This window comes from Eurosta solidaginis, chromosome 2, assembly GCF_040869045.1.
Source record: "Eurosta solidaginis isolate ZX-2024a chromosome 2, ASM4086904v1, whole genome shotgun sequence".
NCBI classification, from domain to species: domain Eukaryota; kingdom Metazoa; phylum Arthropoda; class Insecta; order Diptera; family Tephritidae; genus Eurosta; species Eurosta solidaginis.
This window is the reverse complement of record NC_090320.1, coordinates 77,558,403-77,577,023: the sequence shown is the minus strand read 5'-3', so window position 1 is coordinate 77,577,023 and position 18,621 is coordinate 77,558,403. Positions and strand designations below refer to the sequence as shown.

The following is an 18,621-nucleotide window of genomic DNA, read 5'->3' as shown; positions in this document are numbered from 1 at the left end:
TGTTACTGTTATTTTTATTATTTATTTTTTTCTTTTTTGTAAACATAAAATAAGTTTTTATTGCACCTTATTTGTTTATGTTGTTGCATTCTTTATTGCTTTTGTTGCAGTTCCAAGAAAATCCTACAATTTTTAGCTCATCTCCGAGTTAACACAATCAGGTGCATTTGCTGCCATATACAGAGCCACAACTCTGTAGATGCATACTTGTGTATAGAGTGTGTCATATAGTTGTGTCTTTTTAAGTATAGAAATGGAGATTATAGATCATGATCCCCCTCATTTGCAGGTCTCGGCTGGCTTCGTAATAGCATATCCTTTTAAGCTAGTTGTCCTAGCTCTTTGAAAAAAAGAGACGCCTAAATCATGATGGGATCATATAGAAGGTTCGATCGGCTCATATGAAATCGTTTTAGAAATCGCCGTTTATATGAAATCGTCGGGTTTGTACCTTAAGGTGCTAGTTGCGTTAAAAAGACACCTTGCTACAAGAAGATTGATAGTATCTACTTTCCGTTCACAAATTATAGCACTAATGCAAACATGTTATAGTAAAACCGATTAATAAAGGTGAAAAAGCCTTAAAATAATCGGGCAAGACATCTCGTACTAATAGTATATGGGTGGTTACTGGTTTTGAATAACCCTGATCCTTTTGGGATAATCAGTGTAGGTCCAAATGTCTGTCGGTCTGATGTTCATGTCCTTGCGGTAGTAGAAAGAGCCGGGAATTGTTTTATATATGTTTCGAAGATTAAAGGGCGGAAATCTTTAGAAGGTTTATTACTATGGTTGTTGGTTGGTATGCCGTGCCACCCGGACACCTGGAACAAATTGCTGCTATTTTAGTATTGCTAGTCGGTAATCCGTTTTAACCATTTTGTGCGGACAATGAACCTGCTGATATTTTTACAGAACATTCAGCTATGTACTTCTTTCAGTTCCAGCAGAATATAACTACCTTTAGTTAGAAACCTAGTATGCGCTAGGGTACAGCATTCACACAGGTAGTGCGCGACTGTATTTTTGCTGTTTACCTCGCCGAAGCTGCTGCAAATGCTGTTCAAAGGGACACCTGAAGATTCCTGAAGATTTCTTTCTTTAACCTATTTAGTAGGTCCTCTGTTCTCCTACTATCGTAATTCGGCTAGGTTTGATTAGTTATTATGCAAGTGTCCGAGGAGTAGGACACTGCTAACTCCTTCAATCTGTTGTGTTTGTGTATTTTGATTGATATAAGTGGATCCAGCAGTGCACCTGGCCATGCAAGTTCGTCTGCCTTTTCGTTACCCTCAATGTTCTCGCGACCAGGTTCCCGTTATGGCAGGCATTCATGAATTGACAGTACTTCCTGATACGTAAAAGGGTTCATGGGAAGATAATTATCTAGCGCGAAGAGGGTCCTGAAACCAAGATTATTTGCGAGTTCAATGGATTTTAATGTTTTTTGCTCCTTCAAGTTCATAAAATACAGAAATAAATAAAAGAGTCGCACAATTGATCAGCTGTGAACTTAACATACCAGATTCAATTGCAAAGTAATTTTTTTTTAGACTACCCTATATACATATGAAGTGTAACAAGTCACATTCAGAGCTTCAATTGCAGAATTGAACTGAGACTTAAGACAACAACTTGAAGTTGGTCTGTGTTGTTTACACAAAAAATTTATTGACGAGCTTCGAGAGTTGGGAAAAAAATACTGAAATAAAAAGTGAATACAAGTGCAAATTGAGGGATATGGAAGCAAGGCGGAAAAGAATGAAAAAACTTCATAAGCATTAGAGCATTTCTTGGAAAACAAAGTGGAAAGTATGCAGAGCAAGTGCGACAAACGTGACCAACAGTGGCTTCTTTCAATAAGGCTGATGAGTGAGCGGGGAACTGGGCGTAGTGTAGGTGTTGGCAATGTTTAGTGGACATAGCGAATTGCTCAATGTTAACATAACATCCCAACTAACAACATATATACGTACATACATACAAATGTAGATCCCAGAGGTCTATGCAAACGTGCTTACTATTTACAAATAAGTAGGAAAGTATTTTGCAGAAGCGTGTCGAGTTACTTAACGCAAGTCAAATATGCGCGATTCTCGATGTCGAAATGCGAGTTTATTCTCTTTTCATATTTTTTCTATTTTGCCTAGTTCTTTGACGAACGAATATCTTTTCCCAGCATACTACTATATTAACAGAAAGTATTGGAGGACATGAGATGTTTTAAAATCATTCTGAATTGACATTTCGGAATAAAATAGAACTTTTGCGAACTAAATGCATTCGACAAATGGAATAGCAAAATATTCAATTCGTACGAGTTATGGCAGAACAAATTTCTAGAATGCAAATTCCTACGTAGTTTAATTAGCAACCAGCAGTGCATATCTAAAATACGCAAAGACGAAAAGGAAATTTAAAATGTGCTTAACTTGAAAAGTTTTTAAAAGTTTGCATTTAGAGAATAGAATTTACAAGTGAAAAAAAGTGATTCGGGATTCAAGGAGCTGATAAGCACAATACAAAGCTTTATAGTTTCCGCAACCCAATTGTCAACCTCACCTACGCGAGGGAAATCCTGTTACAAATATGTAGGTATGATGCACATGTTTAGCAGGCGAGGCTCTGGCTACCCTCAGTTTCCTAATGGAGGGCGGGATGGCCTAGAAGGTTTAACGAGTTTGTTGTTGTTGTTGTTCTAGCGATAAGGTTGCTCCCCAAAGGCTTTGGAGAGTGTTATCGATGTGAAGGTCCATTGCCGGATACAGATCCGGTACCACAGCACCATTAAGGTGCTAGCTCGACCATCTCGGGAACGATTTATTTGGCCACATTAAACCTTCAGGCCATCCCATCCCTCCCCAACCCCAAGTTCCATGAGGAGCTTAGGGTCGTCAGAGCCTCGTCTGTTAGTGAAACAGGATTTGCCGCGGATAGGTGAGGTTGACGATTGGGTTTGGAGAAGCTATATATTGCGCTGGCAACCTGTAGGGTTGCGCTACACAGCCCCTTGAATCTGGTATTCTAGTCGCCTCTTACGACAGGCATACCTACCGCGCGTATATTCTGACCCCCTAACCCGCTGGGGGTAATGAGGTCATATTAATCGTTTCCGAGATGGTCGGTTAATGTTTGTTATAGTGCTTTGTTGCCGGAACGTACCAGATCTGTATCCGGCAAAGGACAATCAACATCGATAACACTCCCGAAAAATTTCGGGGAGTGTATTTATCGTTAATACAACAACAACAACAACAACAGAAAAATGATGCACTGCTTGTGCTGCTGAATCTCAGTCGCTGCGTTCGCCGACATGTAGGTGAATGCCGACTCAATTTCCGACGCTCTACGAACCTTTGAAGGGCATCTCTGATTAAAATTAATCAAAGGCAGCTACTGCCTCAACCGCCTATGACTGAACCAATTAAGAACGCGTACTAAAGGCCTGCAAATTGGGGTTGCCATTTCGTAGGAAATCACAATCTAAAACTCAAAAAATCTGTTTTCATGATCTTTTTTTTCATCGGAGTCAAGATCATAAATCATCCGGAAAACGTTACAGTTTCAACGTGGCCATACCGAATTCCTGAGATGGTTGCGCTAGTAGCTTGGTGGGTGGTGCTCCGAAAAGTAAAGATTAAAAGGCTAGACGTCGGTCCAATAGAGGGGCACCTAAAAACAAGTACAACGTGTTATCCACCACCGTCACACCCAGAGGTTAAAGAAGCTATCAAAAGTTCAAGTCTTCTAAACCAATAGGTCCAGACGGAATAACCACGCTGATGTTGTTGTTATTGCAGCGATAAGGACACTTCCGAAGGTCTTGGGGAGTGTTATCGATGTTAATGGTCCTTCGCCGGATGCAGATCCGGTACATTCCGGTACCAAGTCCGAACATCTCGGGAACGATTTGTTTGACCACATGCGACCTTCAAGCCATACCGTCGTGCCACCCTCTAGATCCATGAGAAGTTCGGAGTCGCCAGAGCATCGGTTGTTAATGTAACAGATTCGCCACGGATAGGTGAGGTTGACAATTGGGTTTGGAGAAGCTATATATTGCGCTGGCAACCTGAAAGGGTTGCGCTACACAACCCCTTGAATCTATTTGGTATTTTAGTCGCCTCTTACGACAGGCATACCTTCCGCGCTTATATTCTGACCCCCTAACCCGCTGGGGGTAATGAGGTCATATTAATCGTTTCCGAGATGGTCGGTTAATGTTAATGTAGTATTGGAGGACATGAGATGTTTTAAAATCATTCTGAATTGACATTTCTGAATAAAATAGAGCTTTTGCGAACTAAATGCATTTGACAAATGGAATAGCAAAATATTCAATTCGTACGAGTTATGGCAGAACAAATTTCTAGAATGCAAATTCCTACGTAGTTTAATTAGCAACCAGCAGTGCAGTTTTTCAAGATCACTACCAATTATCATTTTCACTTCGGATAAAAAAAGGAAGCTTGTCAATGAGATTTTAGATTATTTCGGTATTTGGATTTGTTCCAAATGTAGATTTACAGAAACCTTGGAATACTTAACCTCTGTATCGTCTTACTTAAAGTAATATTCATCATCATTAACTGGTGCTTAGCAGCCTATTTCGTGATAACTGTCACCAATTGGGATCATAAATAAAAATCAAAACTTTACGCGATTTACCTCTGAGAATATTTGGGCCTAGCTGCAGGGCAGATGAAGCTTCTCCAAAAGATGATTTTCATGGGAGAAATACATTTTGAGTGTTTCCCAAACAGCTGCCTAGGGGTGACCACTTTTAGAAAAAAGTTTTTCTAATTGAAACTGTTTTCTAAATTTTTGATATTGCTTTGACCAGGACTCAACCCCAGTACCTTCGGTGTGGTTGGGGGAGCACGCTACTACCAGACAAGGGAGGCATCCATATCACACTCCTGAATACGACTACCTTTTGCTATTCTTCTTCTTGCAAGAATGAGGCATCTCCCCGAAGGTTTTCAGGTATTACCCCGACCATCTTGGGAATGAATTGATATCGAACTATATGGGTGATCCTTCGTTTAGGAGCTTGGAGTCGCCAGATCCTCGCCTCATATATATGTATATGACACAGGAGTCACCAAGCGATATTAGAATGATAATTGGGTTAGGCAAATGGAAGCACAATCCCTAGAATCCCTGAATATGTTTGCCGAGAGAAATACTTTCTGAGCCGCGGCGTATTCTTCCATTTGCATAACAACCAGCGTGGCCTATGAGCTTTTATTCATTGCATATGCTCACGTCTAGGTAAAGCTTATACAGCTCTTTATGAAACCTTCTTTGACACACGTTATAAGTATTACGGACAGGATCATAAATCATCCGGAAAATTTTACAGTTTCAACGTGGCCACACCGAATTCCTGAGATGGTTGCGCTAGTAGCTTGGTGGTGCTAGTGTCCGAAAAGTAAAGATTAAAAGGCTAGACGTCGACCCAATAGAGGGGCACCTAAAACAAGTACAACGTGTCATCCATCACCGTCACCTCCAGAGGTTAAAGAAGCTATCAAAAGTTCAAGTCTTCCAAACTAATAGGTCCAGACGGAATAACTACGCTGATGCTAAATTGCTATGAGGACATCAGCAACCTTATGCATATTTTTAACTGGTCGTTAAAGTGCTGTGTCATTCCAAAAAAAAAAAAAGGGAAATGGAAAATGTTAACTATAATTTCACTGCTTAAACCTGGAAAATAAGCTAATGCATGGCGGAACCATAGAAGGTGGCAGCATGGTGACATACATACAAACATAAATAACAGTTCCATGTACTTTATTTTTGTAAATTCGATGGACTACTTCAAAATCGTACTGCGCCGGAAGTTGAAAGTAAAAATCAGCTGTCCCATGCTGCCACCTTGTATAGTTCCGCCATAAGCTAATGAACCCCCAGCGGGTTAGGGGGTCAGAATATACCCGCGGTAGGTATGCCTGTCGTAAGAGGCGACTAAATGCTAATGAAGATGAGTCGTATCGACCGATTCCACTTGTTACGGCACTAGCGAAGACGTTCTGCTTCCCCATTTAACTGAACAATTTTCGGCTATTCAGTATTCACTATGGACTCATACATGTGAGGTTCTCACTCTGATAAATTACGGAAAAAACCATGAAACCCCTATCATAGGTTGGTGCTCGTGGCGCTTGCTCTGTCAAAAGCTTTTGATACAGTCAACCATGGCAGGCAATTTTAATGCATGCCAGGTCCACCTTTTGCACTTGTCTAAAAAAAGATGGACCAATGAACTCGGTACTCGGAGGTTTTCCGACGACTGCACAATAATGAAAACCAATCAATAGATGACCCAGTCTTTAAATAAATTGTAGTATCCCCAAGCTCTTCTGTTTTTTCGGCTCGCACAATCTGACATTGTCACCAACGAAGTCCACGGCCACTCTGATCAGGATATAACTTACAAAGAAATTGGCCGGCCGCTCAAGTGCTAAGCATCGCCAGGTTTGTCGCCTGATTTAAAAGTTTGCAATACATTCCCGGAAGCCCCCAGCGGGTTAGGGGATTAAAATATACCCGCGGTAGGTATGCCTGTCGTAAGAGGACTACAATACCAAATAGATTCAAGGGGTTGTGTAGCGCAACCTTTTCAGGCTGCCAGCGCAATATATAGCTTCTCCAAACCCAATTGTCAACCTCACCTATCCGTGGCGAATCTTGTTTCATTAACAGCCGAGGCTCTGCCGACCCTGAACTCCTCATGGATCTAGGGGATGGCCTAGAAGGTCGCATGTGGTGATAACAAATGGTTCCCGAGATGTTGTTGTTGTTGTTGTTGTAGTGATAAGGTTGCTCCCCGAAGGCTTTGGGGAGTGTTATCGATGTGATGGTCCTTTGCCGGATACACATCCGATACGCTCCGGTACCACAGCAACATTAAGGTGCTGGCCCGACCATCTCGGGAACGATTTATGTGGCCACATTAAACCTTCAGGCCATCCCCTCCCTCCCCAACCCCAAGTTCCATAAGGAGCTTAGGGTCGCCAGAGCCTCGTCTGTTAGTGAAACAGGATTCGCCGCGGATAGGTGAGGTTGACAATTGGGTTTGGAGATGGTCGGGCTTGGTATCGGAATGCACCGGATCTGCATCCGACAAAGGACCATCAACTCGATAACACTCCCCAAGGCCTTCGGGGATTGTCCTTATCGCTACAACAACAACAACAAAAACACGAACAACAACCCTCCCGGAAGGGATGTACCAATTTAATGGGGTAACACTGAAATGACAGCCCTTTGTCGGGGAAAAAATTGTCTATTCGCTCCGTTACATAGAACCGGCTGCCGTTGGAAGCTAAGTAGAAAGTGTATTTGCCTTTGTCGGATAAGTTTTTCCGCCTACACCATTTCGAGTTTCATTTTAGAAGGCCAATTGGATTTTTGAATCGGTGGTTGAATTTTAAATGCCTAGTCAACTGGATTTTAGATAATATAGATAAGTATTTAAAATAGAAGTATTGTGCTTGAATGTGAAGAGTTACCCCTTAACACATAACTCCCTTTCCCCACCACCCCTCATAATGCATTTCTATGCACATTCATTTGTGCATACATACATACGTACATCTGGCCCTACATTGGGATCAATGAACTCACCTAATAACCGCATCACCTCCTGTGGATTCAGATACACATTTAGATGTGCCTGGGTATTGCAGCACATTACCAGCAACCAGCATCCAACGCAAAGGAACACGCACATGGAATTTTCATTAAATTTTGTAGCCATTTTGGCAATTCCTTTCCCAGAAATTTGCCGAAAATTTTTTTGCAAAATCTATTTAGTTTTGCGAGTCGGCGGACGACGCCAAAACGTGATATGTAAAACCTTAACAATTGTTTACAACTATTTCTTCAATAAAAATGTAAACAAAACAAATTCTTTTTATGCCAAATGCATTTGGAAATTTTTATTTTATTCTTTTATTTTACAGCTTTTGTTTTTCTTTTCTTCAGGTTTCTTTTGTATACTTCAGCTGACACCTAAGATGTAAACAAAATTGCCTTTTTGACGGCTGCGCCCAAAGGTGCAGACAATTTTTAACAATTTTCCGGTTGTTTTCGCTTTTGTGCACACAATACTATACTTTTCCACTGCTTTTGTTATTGTTTCATTTAGAAAATGCTTAAATTTACTAAATTTCACAGCAAAATGTTGAATAATGGCAACAAATCAATTACAATTACAAATCAGTCGCGCACACCCAATACGTACGAAAAGTCACTGTCAACTAAAATAAGATATATTTGACGTTTCCAATGTAGTACTAACTGTCAAAGTTGATTTTCTATCATTGATGCCGGGCGCCATCGCGCGGTAGAAATTTCAAGCTTTTCTTGAAGGGGAAACATTAATATCAGAGAATTTAAAAACAATGAGAATGAGTTTTTTTGGCATCCACTGCTTACGATCCATTTGCATGTGACACGTCTTGCACTTCACCACTATTCCACAAATTCATGTTAACTTAACATGGTGCAAGACGTAACAGAAAATTCTCTTAACGATTTTCTCTGTTCGTCTGTTACCAAAAAATCTCTGATCAGAGCAAGTATATTGCAAATTTGAATTCTCTGATTTTTTGTAAATAAATTATGATGATTCATTGTAAATTGACTTGCCCCATTAAGTAAGGTCTTAGGAGCCAATTATTTAATAAGGTGTTTGGTGCAGGTGTAAAGCACTTGTATCAATTTATTTCTTCTTTTTTCAACTTGTGGTTCAATGCCGCTCGTTGTTTTATTATTTATATATTGGTCCCATCCATTCATTACCTACCATGAACCATGACGTTCGCAAATGCTCAACGTTTTTCTGTTTTTAAAAGGGACATTTAAGCAACATGCCGTCGCCCACGAATTGAAAGCAGCCTCGTCGCTAGGGAACGAATAAAGGACACAGCTTTCGTCCTTTGGGCAGGACCCTATGCAGCATTTTCTGGCCCGTTTTCGTGGCTCCGCAATTGGAGCTGAAGAAACGGGCGCAGAAAAAGTGGCTGCATAGCGCATTGGCTCCTCGTCGGCGACCTCGACGACCTCGGCAATCGGGACAGCAACCGCAGCATCTAAATCGAAAATGCTATACTTTAGTTGGTTTTCCCAATTAAAAATTGTATTAAAAAAATTTATAAATTTAACAAAAAAAAAAAAAAAATAATGCCTCTTAAAATATTTGATAAAAAAGCTTTACAAAATAGAATAAAAAAATCACTTTATAAAAAAACAATAAATTTAACAAAAAAATGCCGCTCAAAATATTTGATAAAAAACTTTAGAAAATAAAAATTAAAAACAGAAAAAAATGTTAGTAAAATAAAATAAAATAAAAGTATAATAAAACATAAAACAACTTAAACAAATAAACTAAAAATTTAATAAAAGGAATTAGAAAAAAAAAATAATAATAAATTGAATAAAAAAAACTTGAATATAAAAGAATACAATATAATAATAAAACAAAACAGCAACGAAATGAAATAAACCGAAAAATTTAAAAAATTTATTTCAAAAATATATTTATTTATATAAAAATATTTTTAAAAAGTTTAAAGAAATAGATATTAGGCTTATAAAACGCTGATTTCGAAACGGAACGTTGGTTAGAAGCTTAAAAATGTAAGCTCGCATAAAATTTTAAAAGAAAGCAATACATTTGATTTTTGTTTATAAAACTAAATCATTAACAAACATTCGGTCTCAACGCTTACAAAAAGATTATTGAAGAAAATTTAAATTTATTTAATATTGAAAGCGTTTATACTTCGGTTTTTTTTGTAAACTTACTTAAAGTTATTTCCAAAAACATTTACAGAAATTTCTGTTGGGTAAGAAAACACACACATCACACGCACATGTACTTTTTCACACTCTTTTACACCATTTTCACACATTAATTAAATTATTATTTTTTACTTACCAATGTCAACGTATGGCACAGCATCCTCCCTCAGGCGGTTGCCTTTGCGATGTAGGTCCCGTTCCGTAAAGTGTGCCCGGCACACATAGGTATTCCATTTAGGAATATTGGCGTCAAGGGCAATGCCCAAAGCCGCCCTCCACTTCTTGTCTTAAGAAGGCTTTACCGGCCAACGGAAGACAGGCAAAACCTTCTCGGTGTTTACACACCCACCAACAACACATTAGCGAACGCGCGACATCATAATTAATTTATTAAATTATATTTAAACACGCGTAACTTTTATATAGATCGCGTCAACCGCACTTTGAAGAAAACTTTTTGGAATGAGCAAAATAACATCGGCTTTTGCCCTACGAAAATTCATAATTCGATATTTTAACGGGATTTTCCATCAAAAAAAAAAAAAAAAAGCTTTATTGAGATTCGAACCTAAAACACCTGCAGCCTTAAACGAGCGCCTAACAGGTGCGCCAAGCGTATTATATCTTCCATGTTGTCTTATCTGCTACTTAGACCGTATATACGTATTAGCAACGCCATAAGGCTATTTTCAACCCTCCATTTACCATTGAAATTAAGCTTATTTTACCTTTTTTAAAATTTCTAAATTATATTAATTAAATTCAAATTCATATTAAATTATAAAACAAGCAAATATATTGCTCCAAGTAATAAAATTTAAATTTAATTAATCCTACTAAATACCTATATTCCCACAAAGAAATCATATTAAGAGAAAATCCAGAGAATTTATACACTAGCTGAAACTGTTGACAAAGAATTTTCTGCTGTTAACTGGTTAACATTGAAATTGGATTGTGTGTGGTGAAGTGCAAGACGTGTTCACATGCAAAAAAGTTGGAATCTAGCAAAAACGCCTTCTACATACATACCACACCTAACAGACAACAAAACATTACCAGAGAATTGAAACACTGTGCCATACGTTGACATTGGTAAGTAAAAAATAATAATTTAATTAAAGGGAAATCCTTTCTCCTCAACCATTGCAGAAATTGTCCTTGACAAAATTATTGACGACAGCATCGCAGAGTTAAAATCTTCCGACATATATATAAAATACATAACCAAATATGTAGACGATATATTCGCCGTAGTTAAGGTCAAAGGCGTAGACGAAATTCTAAGAACAGTCAATAGACAACACACAAAGATACAATTTACAATAGAACAAGTAAGGAAAGTTAAGTTCGGGTGTAACCGAACATTACATACTCAGTTGAGAGCTATGGTGACAACATAAGGGAAAATAACCATGTAGGAAAATGAACCGAGGGAAACCCTGGAATGTGTTTGTATGACATGTGTATCAAATGAAAGGCACTAAAGAGTATTTTATGAGGGAGTGGGCCATAGTTCTATAGGTGGACGCCATTTAGGGATATAGCCATAAAGGTGGATCAGGGTTGACTCTAGAATGCGTTTGTACGATATGGGTATCAAATGAAAGGTATTAATGAGTATTTTAAAAGGGCGTGGACCTAAGTACTATAGATGGACGCCTTTTCGAGATATCGCCGTAAAGATGGACCAGGGGTGACTCTAGAATGCGTTTGTACAATATGGGTATCAAATGAAAGGTGCTAATGAGCATTTTAAAAGGGAGTAATCCTTAGTTCCATAGGTGGACGCCGTTGCGAGATATCGCCATAAAGGTGGACCAGGGGTGACCCTAGAATTTGTTTGCACAATATGGGCATCAAACGAAAGGTGTTAATGAGTATTTTAAAAGGGAGTGGGCCTTAGTTCTATAGGTGGACGCCGTTTCGAGATATCGCCATAAAGGTGGGCCCGGGGTGACTCTAGAATACGTTTGTGCAATATGGGTATCAAACGAAAGGAGTTAATGAGTATTTTAAGAGGGAGTGGGCCTTAGTTCTATAGGTGGACGCATTGTCGAGGTATCGCAATAAAGGTGGCCAAGGGGTGACTCTAGACTTTGTTTGTACGATATGGGTATCAAATGAAAGGTGTTAATGAGTATTTTTAAAAGGGAGTGGGCCTTCGTTTTATAGGTGTTCGCCTTTTCGAGATATCGCCATAAAGGTGGACCAGGGGTGACTTTAGAATTTGTTTGTATGATATGGGTATCAAATGAAAGGTGTTAATGATTATTTTAAAAGGGCGTGGAGCTTAGTTCTATAGGTGGAACCCTTTTCGAGATATCGCCATAAAGGTGGACCAGGGGTGACTCTAGAATTCGTTTGTGTAATATGGGTATCAAACGAAAGGAGTTAATGAGTATTTTAAGAGGGAGTGGGCCTTAGTTCTATAGGTGGACGCCTTTTCGAGATATCGCCATAAAGATGGACCAGGTGTGACTCTAGAATGCGTTTGTACGATATGGGTATCAAATGAAAGGTGTTAATGAGTATTTTAAAAGGGAGTAATCCTTAGTTCCATAGGTGGACGCCGTTTCGAGATATCGCCATAAAGGTGGTCCAGGGGTGACTCTAGAATGAGTTGGTACGATATGGGTATCAAATTAAAGGTATTAATGAGAGTTTTAAAAGGGAGTGGTGGTAGTTGTATATGTGAAGGCGTTTTCCAGATATCGACCAAAATGTGGACCAGGGTGACCCAGAACATCATCTGTTGGATGCCGCTAATTTATTTATATATGTAATATCTGCCAAGATTTTAAGGGTTTTTTATTTCGCCCTGCAGAACTTTTTCATTTTCTTCTACTTAATATGGTAGGTGTCACAATCATTTTATAAAGTTTTTTCTAAAGTTATATTTCGCGTCAATAAAACAATCCAATTACCTTACCATATTTCATCCCTTTTTTCGTATTTGGTATAGAATTATGGCATTTTTTTCATTTTTCGTAATTTTCGATATGGAAAAAGTGGGCGTGGTCATAGTCGGATTTCGTTCATTTTTCATACCAAGATAAAGTGAGTTCAGATAAGTACGTGAACTGAGTTTAGTAAAGATATATCGATTTTTGCTCAAGTTATCGTGTTAACGGCCATGCGGAAGGACAGACGGAAGACTGTGTATAAAAACTGGGCGTGGCATCAACCGATTTCGCCCATTTTCACAGAAAACAGTTAGCGCCATAAAATCTATGCCCATACCAAATTTCAAAAGGATTGGTTAATTTTTGTTCGACTTATGGCGTTAAAAGTATCCTAGACAAATTAAATGAAAAAGGGCGGAGCCACGCCCATTTTTTAATTTTCTTTTATTTTTGTATTTTGTTGCACCATATCATTACTGGAGTTGAATCTTGACATAATTTACTTATATACTGTAAAGATATTAAATTTTTTGTTAAAATTTTACTTTAAAAAAAATTTTTTTTTAAAAGTGGGCGTGGTCCTTCTCCGATTTTGCTAATTTTTATTAAGCGTACATATAGTAATAAGAGTAACGTTCCTGCCAAATTTCATCATGATATCTTCAACGACTGCCAAATTACAGCTTGCAAAAATTTTAAATTACCTTCTTTTAAAAGTGGGCGGTGCCACGCCCATTGTCCAAAATTTTACTAATTTTCTATTTTGCGTCATAAGTTCAACTCATCTACCAAGTTTCGTCGCTTTATCGGTCTTTTGTAATGAATTATCGCACTTTTTCGGTTTTTCGAAATTTTCGATATCGAAAAAGTGGGCGTGGTTATAGTCCGATATCGTTCATTTTAAATAGCGATCTGAGATGAGTGCTCAGGAACCTACATACCAAATTTCATCAAGATACCTCAAAATTTACTCAAGTTATCGTGTTAACGGACGGACGGACGGACGGACGGACGGACGGACATGGCTCAATCAAATTTTTTTTCGATCCTGATTATTTTGATATATGGAAGTCTATATCTATCTCGATTCCTTTATATATGTACAACCAAGCGTTATCCAATCAAACTTAATATACTCTGTGAGCTCTGCTCAACTGAGTATAAAAAGAAATGGACAACAAACTGGCGTTCCTGGACATAGAAATATACAAATCCAATAACAAACTAACAACTAACTGGTACACAAAATCCTTAGCATCATCAAGACTAATTAACTATCATTCCAACCACCCATGGACGCAAAAGAAGAACACCATTATCAATTTTATATCGAAAATTTACACCTTGAGCGACCAGGAGTTCATAAATCATAACAGAGAGAAAGTGATAAACATATTACACAAAAATGGTTATCCATTCAATGCAATAGAAAATTTAATACAAATAGCAATAAACAAAAACAAACACAAGGACCTGAACACAGCAAATAGCGAAAATACCAAAAAAACATACATTAGCGTTACATCAGAGAATTTAAAAACAATGAGAAGGAGTTTTTTTGGCATCCACTGCTTACGATCCATTTGCATGTGACACGTCTTGCACTTCACCACTATTCCCCAAATTCATGTTAACTTAACATGGTGCAAGACGTAACAGAAAATTTTCTTAACACTTTTTTCTGTTCGTATGTTACCAAAAAATTTCTGATCAGAGCAAATATATTGGAAATTTTAATTCTCTGATTTTTTGTAAATAAATTATGATGATTCATTGTAAATTGACTTGCCCCATTAAGTAAGGTCTTAGGAGCCAATTATTTAATAAGGTGTTTGGTGCAGGTGTAAAGCACTTGTATCAATTTATTTCTTCTTTTTTCAACTTGTGGTTCAATGCCGCTCGTTGTTTTATTATTTATATATTGGTCCCATCCATTCATTACCTACCATGAACCATGACGTTCGCAAATGCTCAACGTTTTTCTGTTTTTAAAAGGGACATTTAAGCAACATGCCGTCGCCCACGAATTGAAAGCAGCCTCGTCGCTAGGGTACGAATAAAGGACACAGCTTTCGTCCTTTGGGCAGGACCCTATGCAGCATTTTCTGGCCCGTTTTCGTGGCTCCGCAATTGGAGTTGAAGAAACGGGCGCAGAAAAAGTGGCTGCATAGCACATTGGCTCCTCGTCGGCGACTTCGACGACCTCGGCAATCGGGACAGCAACCGCAGCATCTAAATCGAAAATACTATACTTTAGTTGGTTTTCCCAATTAAAAATTGTATAAAAAAAATTAATAAATTTAACAAAAAAAAATGCCTCTTAAAATATTTGATAAAAAAGCTTTACAAAATAGAATAAAAAAAATAACTTTATAAAAAAACAATAAATTTAACAAAAAAATGCCGCTCAAAATATTTGATAAAAAAACTTTAGAAAATAAAAATTAAAAACAGAAAAAAATGTTAGTAAAATAAAATAAAATAAAAGTATAATAAAACATAAAACAACATAAACAAATAAACTAAAAATTTAATAAAAGGAATTAAAAAAAAAAAATAATAATAAATTGAATAAAAAAAACTTGAATATAAAAGAATACAATATAATAATAAAACAAAACAGCAACGAAATGAAATAAACCGAAAAAATTAAAAAAATTTATTTCAAAAACATATTTATTTATATAAAAATATTTTTAAAAAGTTTAAAGAAATAGATATTAAGCTTATAAAACGCTGATTTCGAAACGGAACGTTGGTTAGAAGCTTAAAAATGTAAGCTTGCATAAAATTTTAAAAGAAAGCAATACATTTGATTTTTGTTTATAAAACTAAATCATTAACAAACATTCGGTCTCAACGCTTACAAAAAGATTATTGAAGAAAATTTAAATTTATTTAATATTGAAAGCGTTTATACTTCGCTTATTTTATAAACTTACTTAAAGTTATTTCCAAAAACATTTACAGAAATTTCTGTTGGGTAAGAAAACACACACATCTCACGCACATGTACTTTTTCACACTCTTTTACACCATTTTCACACATTAATTAAATTATTATTTTTTACTTACCAATGTCAACGTATGGCACAGCATCCTCCCTCAGGCGGTTGCCTTTGCGATGTAGGTCCCGTTCCGTAAAGTGTGCCCGGCACACATAGGTATTCCATTTAGGAATATTGGCGTTAAGGGCAATGCCCAAAGCCGCCCTCCACTTCTTGTCTTGAGAAGGCTTTACCGGCCAACGGAAGACCGGCAAAACCTTCTCGGTGTTTACACACCCACCAACAACACATTAGCGAACACGCGACATCATAATTAATTTATTAAATTATATTTAAACACGCGTAACTTTTATATAGATCGCGTCAACCGCACTTTGAAGAAAACTTTTGGAATGAGCAAAATAACATCGGCTTTTGCCCTACGAAAATTCATAATTCGATATTTTAACGGGATTTTCCATCAAAAAAAAAAAAAAACCAAGCTTTATTGAGATTCGAACCTAAAACACCTGCAAGCTACGCGTTCGCTTATATAATTTTTGTTGGCCCCTGTATCCACTAGAAACTCTAAAATACCTAAATCCTGCGTTGCGCACTCTAGATAAGGTACGCCGGACACGAGGCTCCCATGGTAAAATTTACTTGGTCCCCCATGGTTTGTTCTTTGTTGGTTTCGATTTGTTCTTCATCAACCGGTACTAGATGGAAAAGTTTCTGCTGCTTGCTAGGGTTTCTGTCTGAATATCCTGGGGAACTTGTACCCCTCTTGGCGCTGTCATATCTTGAAAATCGAGTGCCACCTGTCTGGCGGGTTTGAGTTCTGCTTCTGCTCTTACCACCGCCAATGTTGTGCTGTTGCTTCTCCAATTTTGGGTAGACTGATTGCTTATTCGGGTTTGCGCTGATCCTGAGTAGGAAGGTCTAGGCCTTTGTTGGTTGCCATTCTGCCACACGCGGTTGCCATTTGGGTGAACTGAATTTCTTTGAGCGGGATAACCCTGGTCGTGGTTGGAATAATTCCTTTTAAAACATTTTGGGGCTGAAGGTTGGTAGTTGTCATTCAAATTTTTATTATCCCTGTGGAAGAGTGGGCGGTAAATAGAGTTCCTGCGGTCTACATTTAATATTTTCAGACATGCCGAATATGCTTCGGATAGTGTTTTCAAGTTCTGAACTAGGAGAAGGGCAGGCAGATCCCCGTTTAGGCCCTAATGAAGACATCTAATGCTCTTCGACGATGTGCCTCTGCCAATGCCTCTACTGTTTCCCCGTGTGCATACTTTTCTGCCTTTATGGTATTAATCATTAGGGACAGTTGTTTTTGAACCTGCGCATAAAAGTCGGACATCTTCTGACGCCCTTGTGACATTAACGTCAATTGCGGCTCCAACGTTTCTATATACCTTATATCAGCGTAATGCAGGGAAAGAATTTCCTTAACCCTGCCCCAGTCGGAATCTAGTATATTGTGCGCAAGTAATGCAGAGTCTGCTGCGCCCCTAATCTTCCCCCTAATGTGCCTCAAGATGGCTGCGTAAATCGGCTTATGCCGCACTATTTCGTAATCCTTTATTACCTGTTCTACACTATGGACCCAGGAGCCGTAGTGCTCCCGTGATCCGTCGAATACGTGCAACTCTTTTACGCAGCCCGGCAGCTTAGCCACCTCCGCTAGCTCGATCTCCGTCCGAGGACTAACTAGCGGTTCTACAGCCGGTTCTGGCCTGCTATCCAATGACTGCCTGCGCACTTCCTCCAATTGGGCTTCTAGCCTCTCCAGATTACTACTGAGCCCTGACAAAGACTCATCGTTATTTTTCGACTCGACACTTTTGAGCCTTTGGTCCATTTTCTTCAGTTGGGAGAGAATGGCATTGATAGCCCCATTCGTCTCCGTTAGTGACTTCCTGATTTCTTCAGAGTCCATGATTTTATTACTGTAAAAATAGAAGAAGAAAAGGGAAATATAATGTGATTAGATTATACTCACAAAAGCCAGTTTCTCATTGGATTAAAACTATTTGCTTTTTTATATTCCTCTTCTTGAAGGGCTTTTGTCCCTTTTTTCTAAAATAGTTCACTTAATTACTGGGCTTTTAATTTCTTTGCCCTTTTTTTTGTTTTTCTCCACTTAAACGCTTTTTTGAAAAAATTTTTTTTGAATAGTTCACTTAGTTCTTTGGGGATTTAATTTTTTGTCTATTCTCAACTGAACACTTAAACACCTTTTGTCCACTTTGCACCCGCTGTCTCGGGGCCCACTTACAGTTCTCGAAAGGGGAACTGTTAAAAAATTAAAGTTGCGGTGAACTCACTGTTCACCGACCAAAGGAAATACACAAATTTAGTTAAGTTGATACTGAGCTTGATTTATTGTGCACTCGTTGCACTCACTAATACGACTAATCTAAAACGTATTCTTTTGTTACCAACTAACTTTTAAGTCTAACTTACTTATGCCTACGTTGCAGATCCCACCACCAACCGACATTTCACAATCGATGAGTTGCGCGTATAGGCCAATACTGCTTATGCTGCACTGCTCACGCCTTATTGGTTGTATTGTGTTACCGATCGCTTGCGCGTGTACTGAGTCAGCGAAAGTGCTATTTGGGGCAATGAAGAAGTCACATGCACGGCAACGTGAGTAAAGGGTGCGCCATTATTTAGTATTCGGATTATAGGTGTGATAACTTGCACGAACCTCTTCGTTTCTGTGTCAAAATTTCAATAATCGCTGCAGCAATATTTAAACGGTTTTATTGAAAATAATAATTAAAGCTAGAAAATAATTAGGTAGGTCCTAGGTACTATTCATCACACTCATCATCAATCTAGGGCGTTGTTCAGACAATTAAATAAAAGCGTTGGACGCGTCAAATTTCTAT

At 38.2% G+C, this 18,621-nt stretch overlaps 1 protein-coding gene across 2 annotated transcripts in view; it reads right to left on the bottom strand.

Moving 5' to 3' along the window:
• The window catches only part of dnt (tyrosine-protein kinase Dnt), a 440,132-nt gene extending 431,895 nt beyond the window's left edge, over window positions 1–8,237 (bottom strand). Inside the window, exons 1-2 of one of the 2 annotated variants that reach the window (XM_067765851.1) lie at window positions 8,117–8,222; window positions 7,636–8,022 (exon numbers count right to left, since the gene is read on the bottom strand). In XM_067765851.1, coding sequence (XP_067621952.1) covers window positions 7,636–7,768 — 133 coding nt within the window. In that variant the 5' untranslated portion in view covers window positions 7,769–8,022; window positions 8,117–8,222. Of the gene's footprint in view, window positions 1–7,635 lie in introns of both variants that reach the window. The other variant, XM_067765850.1, reaches the window with a different exon arrangement.
• Window positions 8,238–18,621: the final 10,384 nt, after the last annotated feature.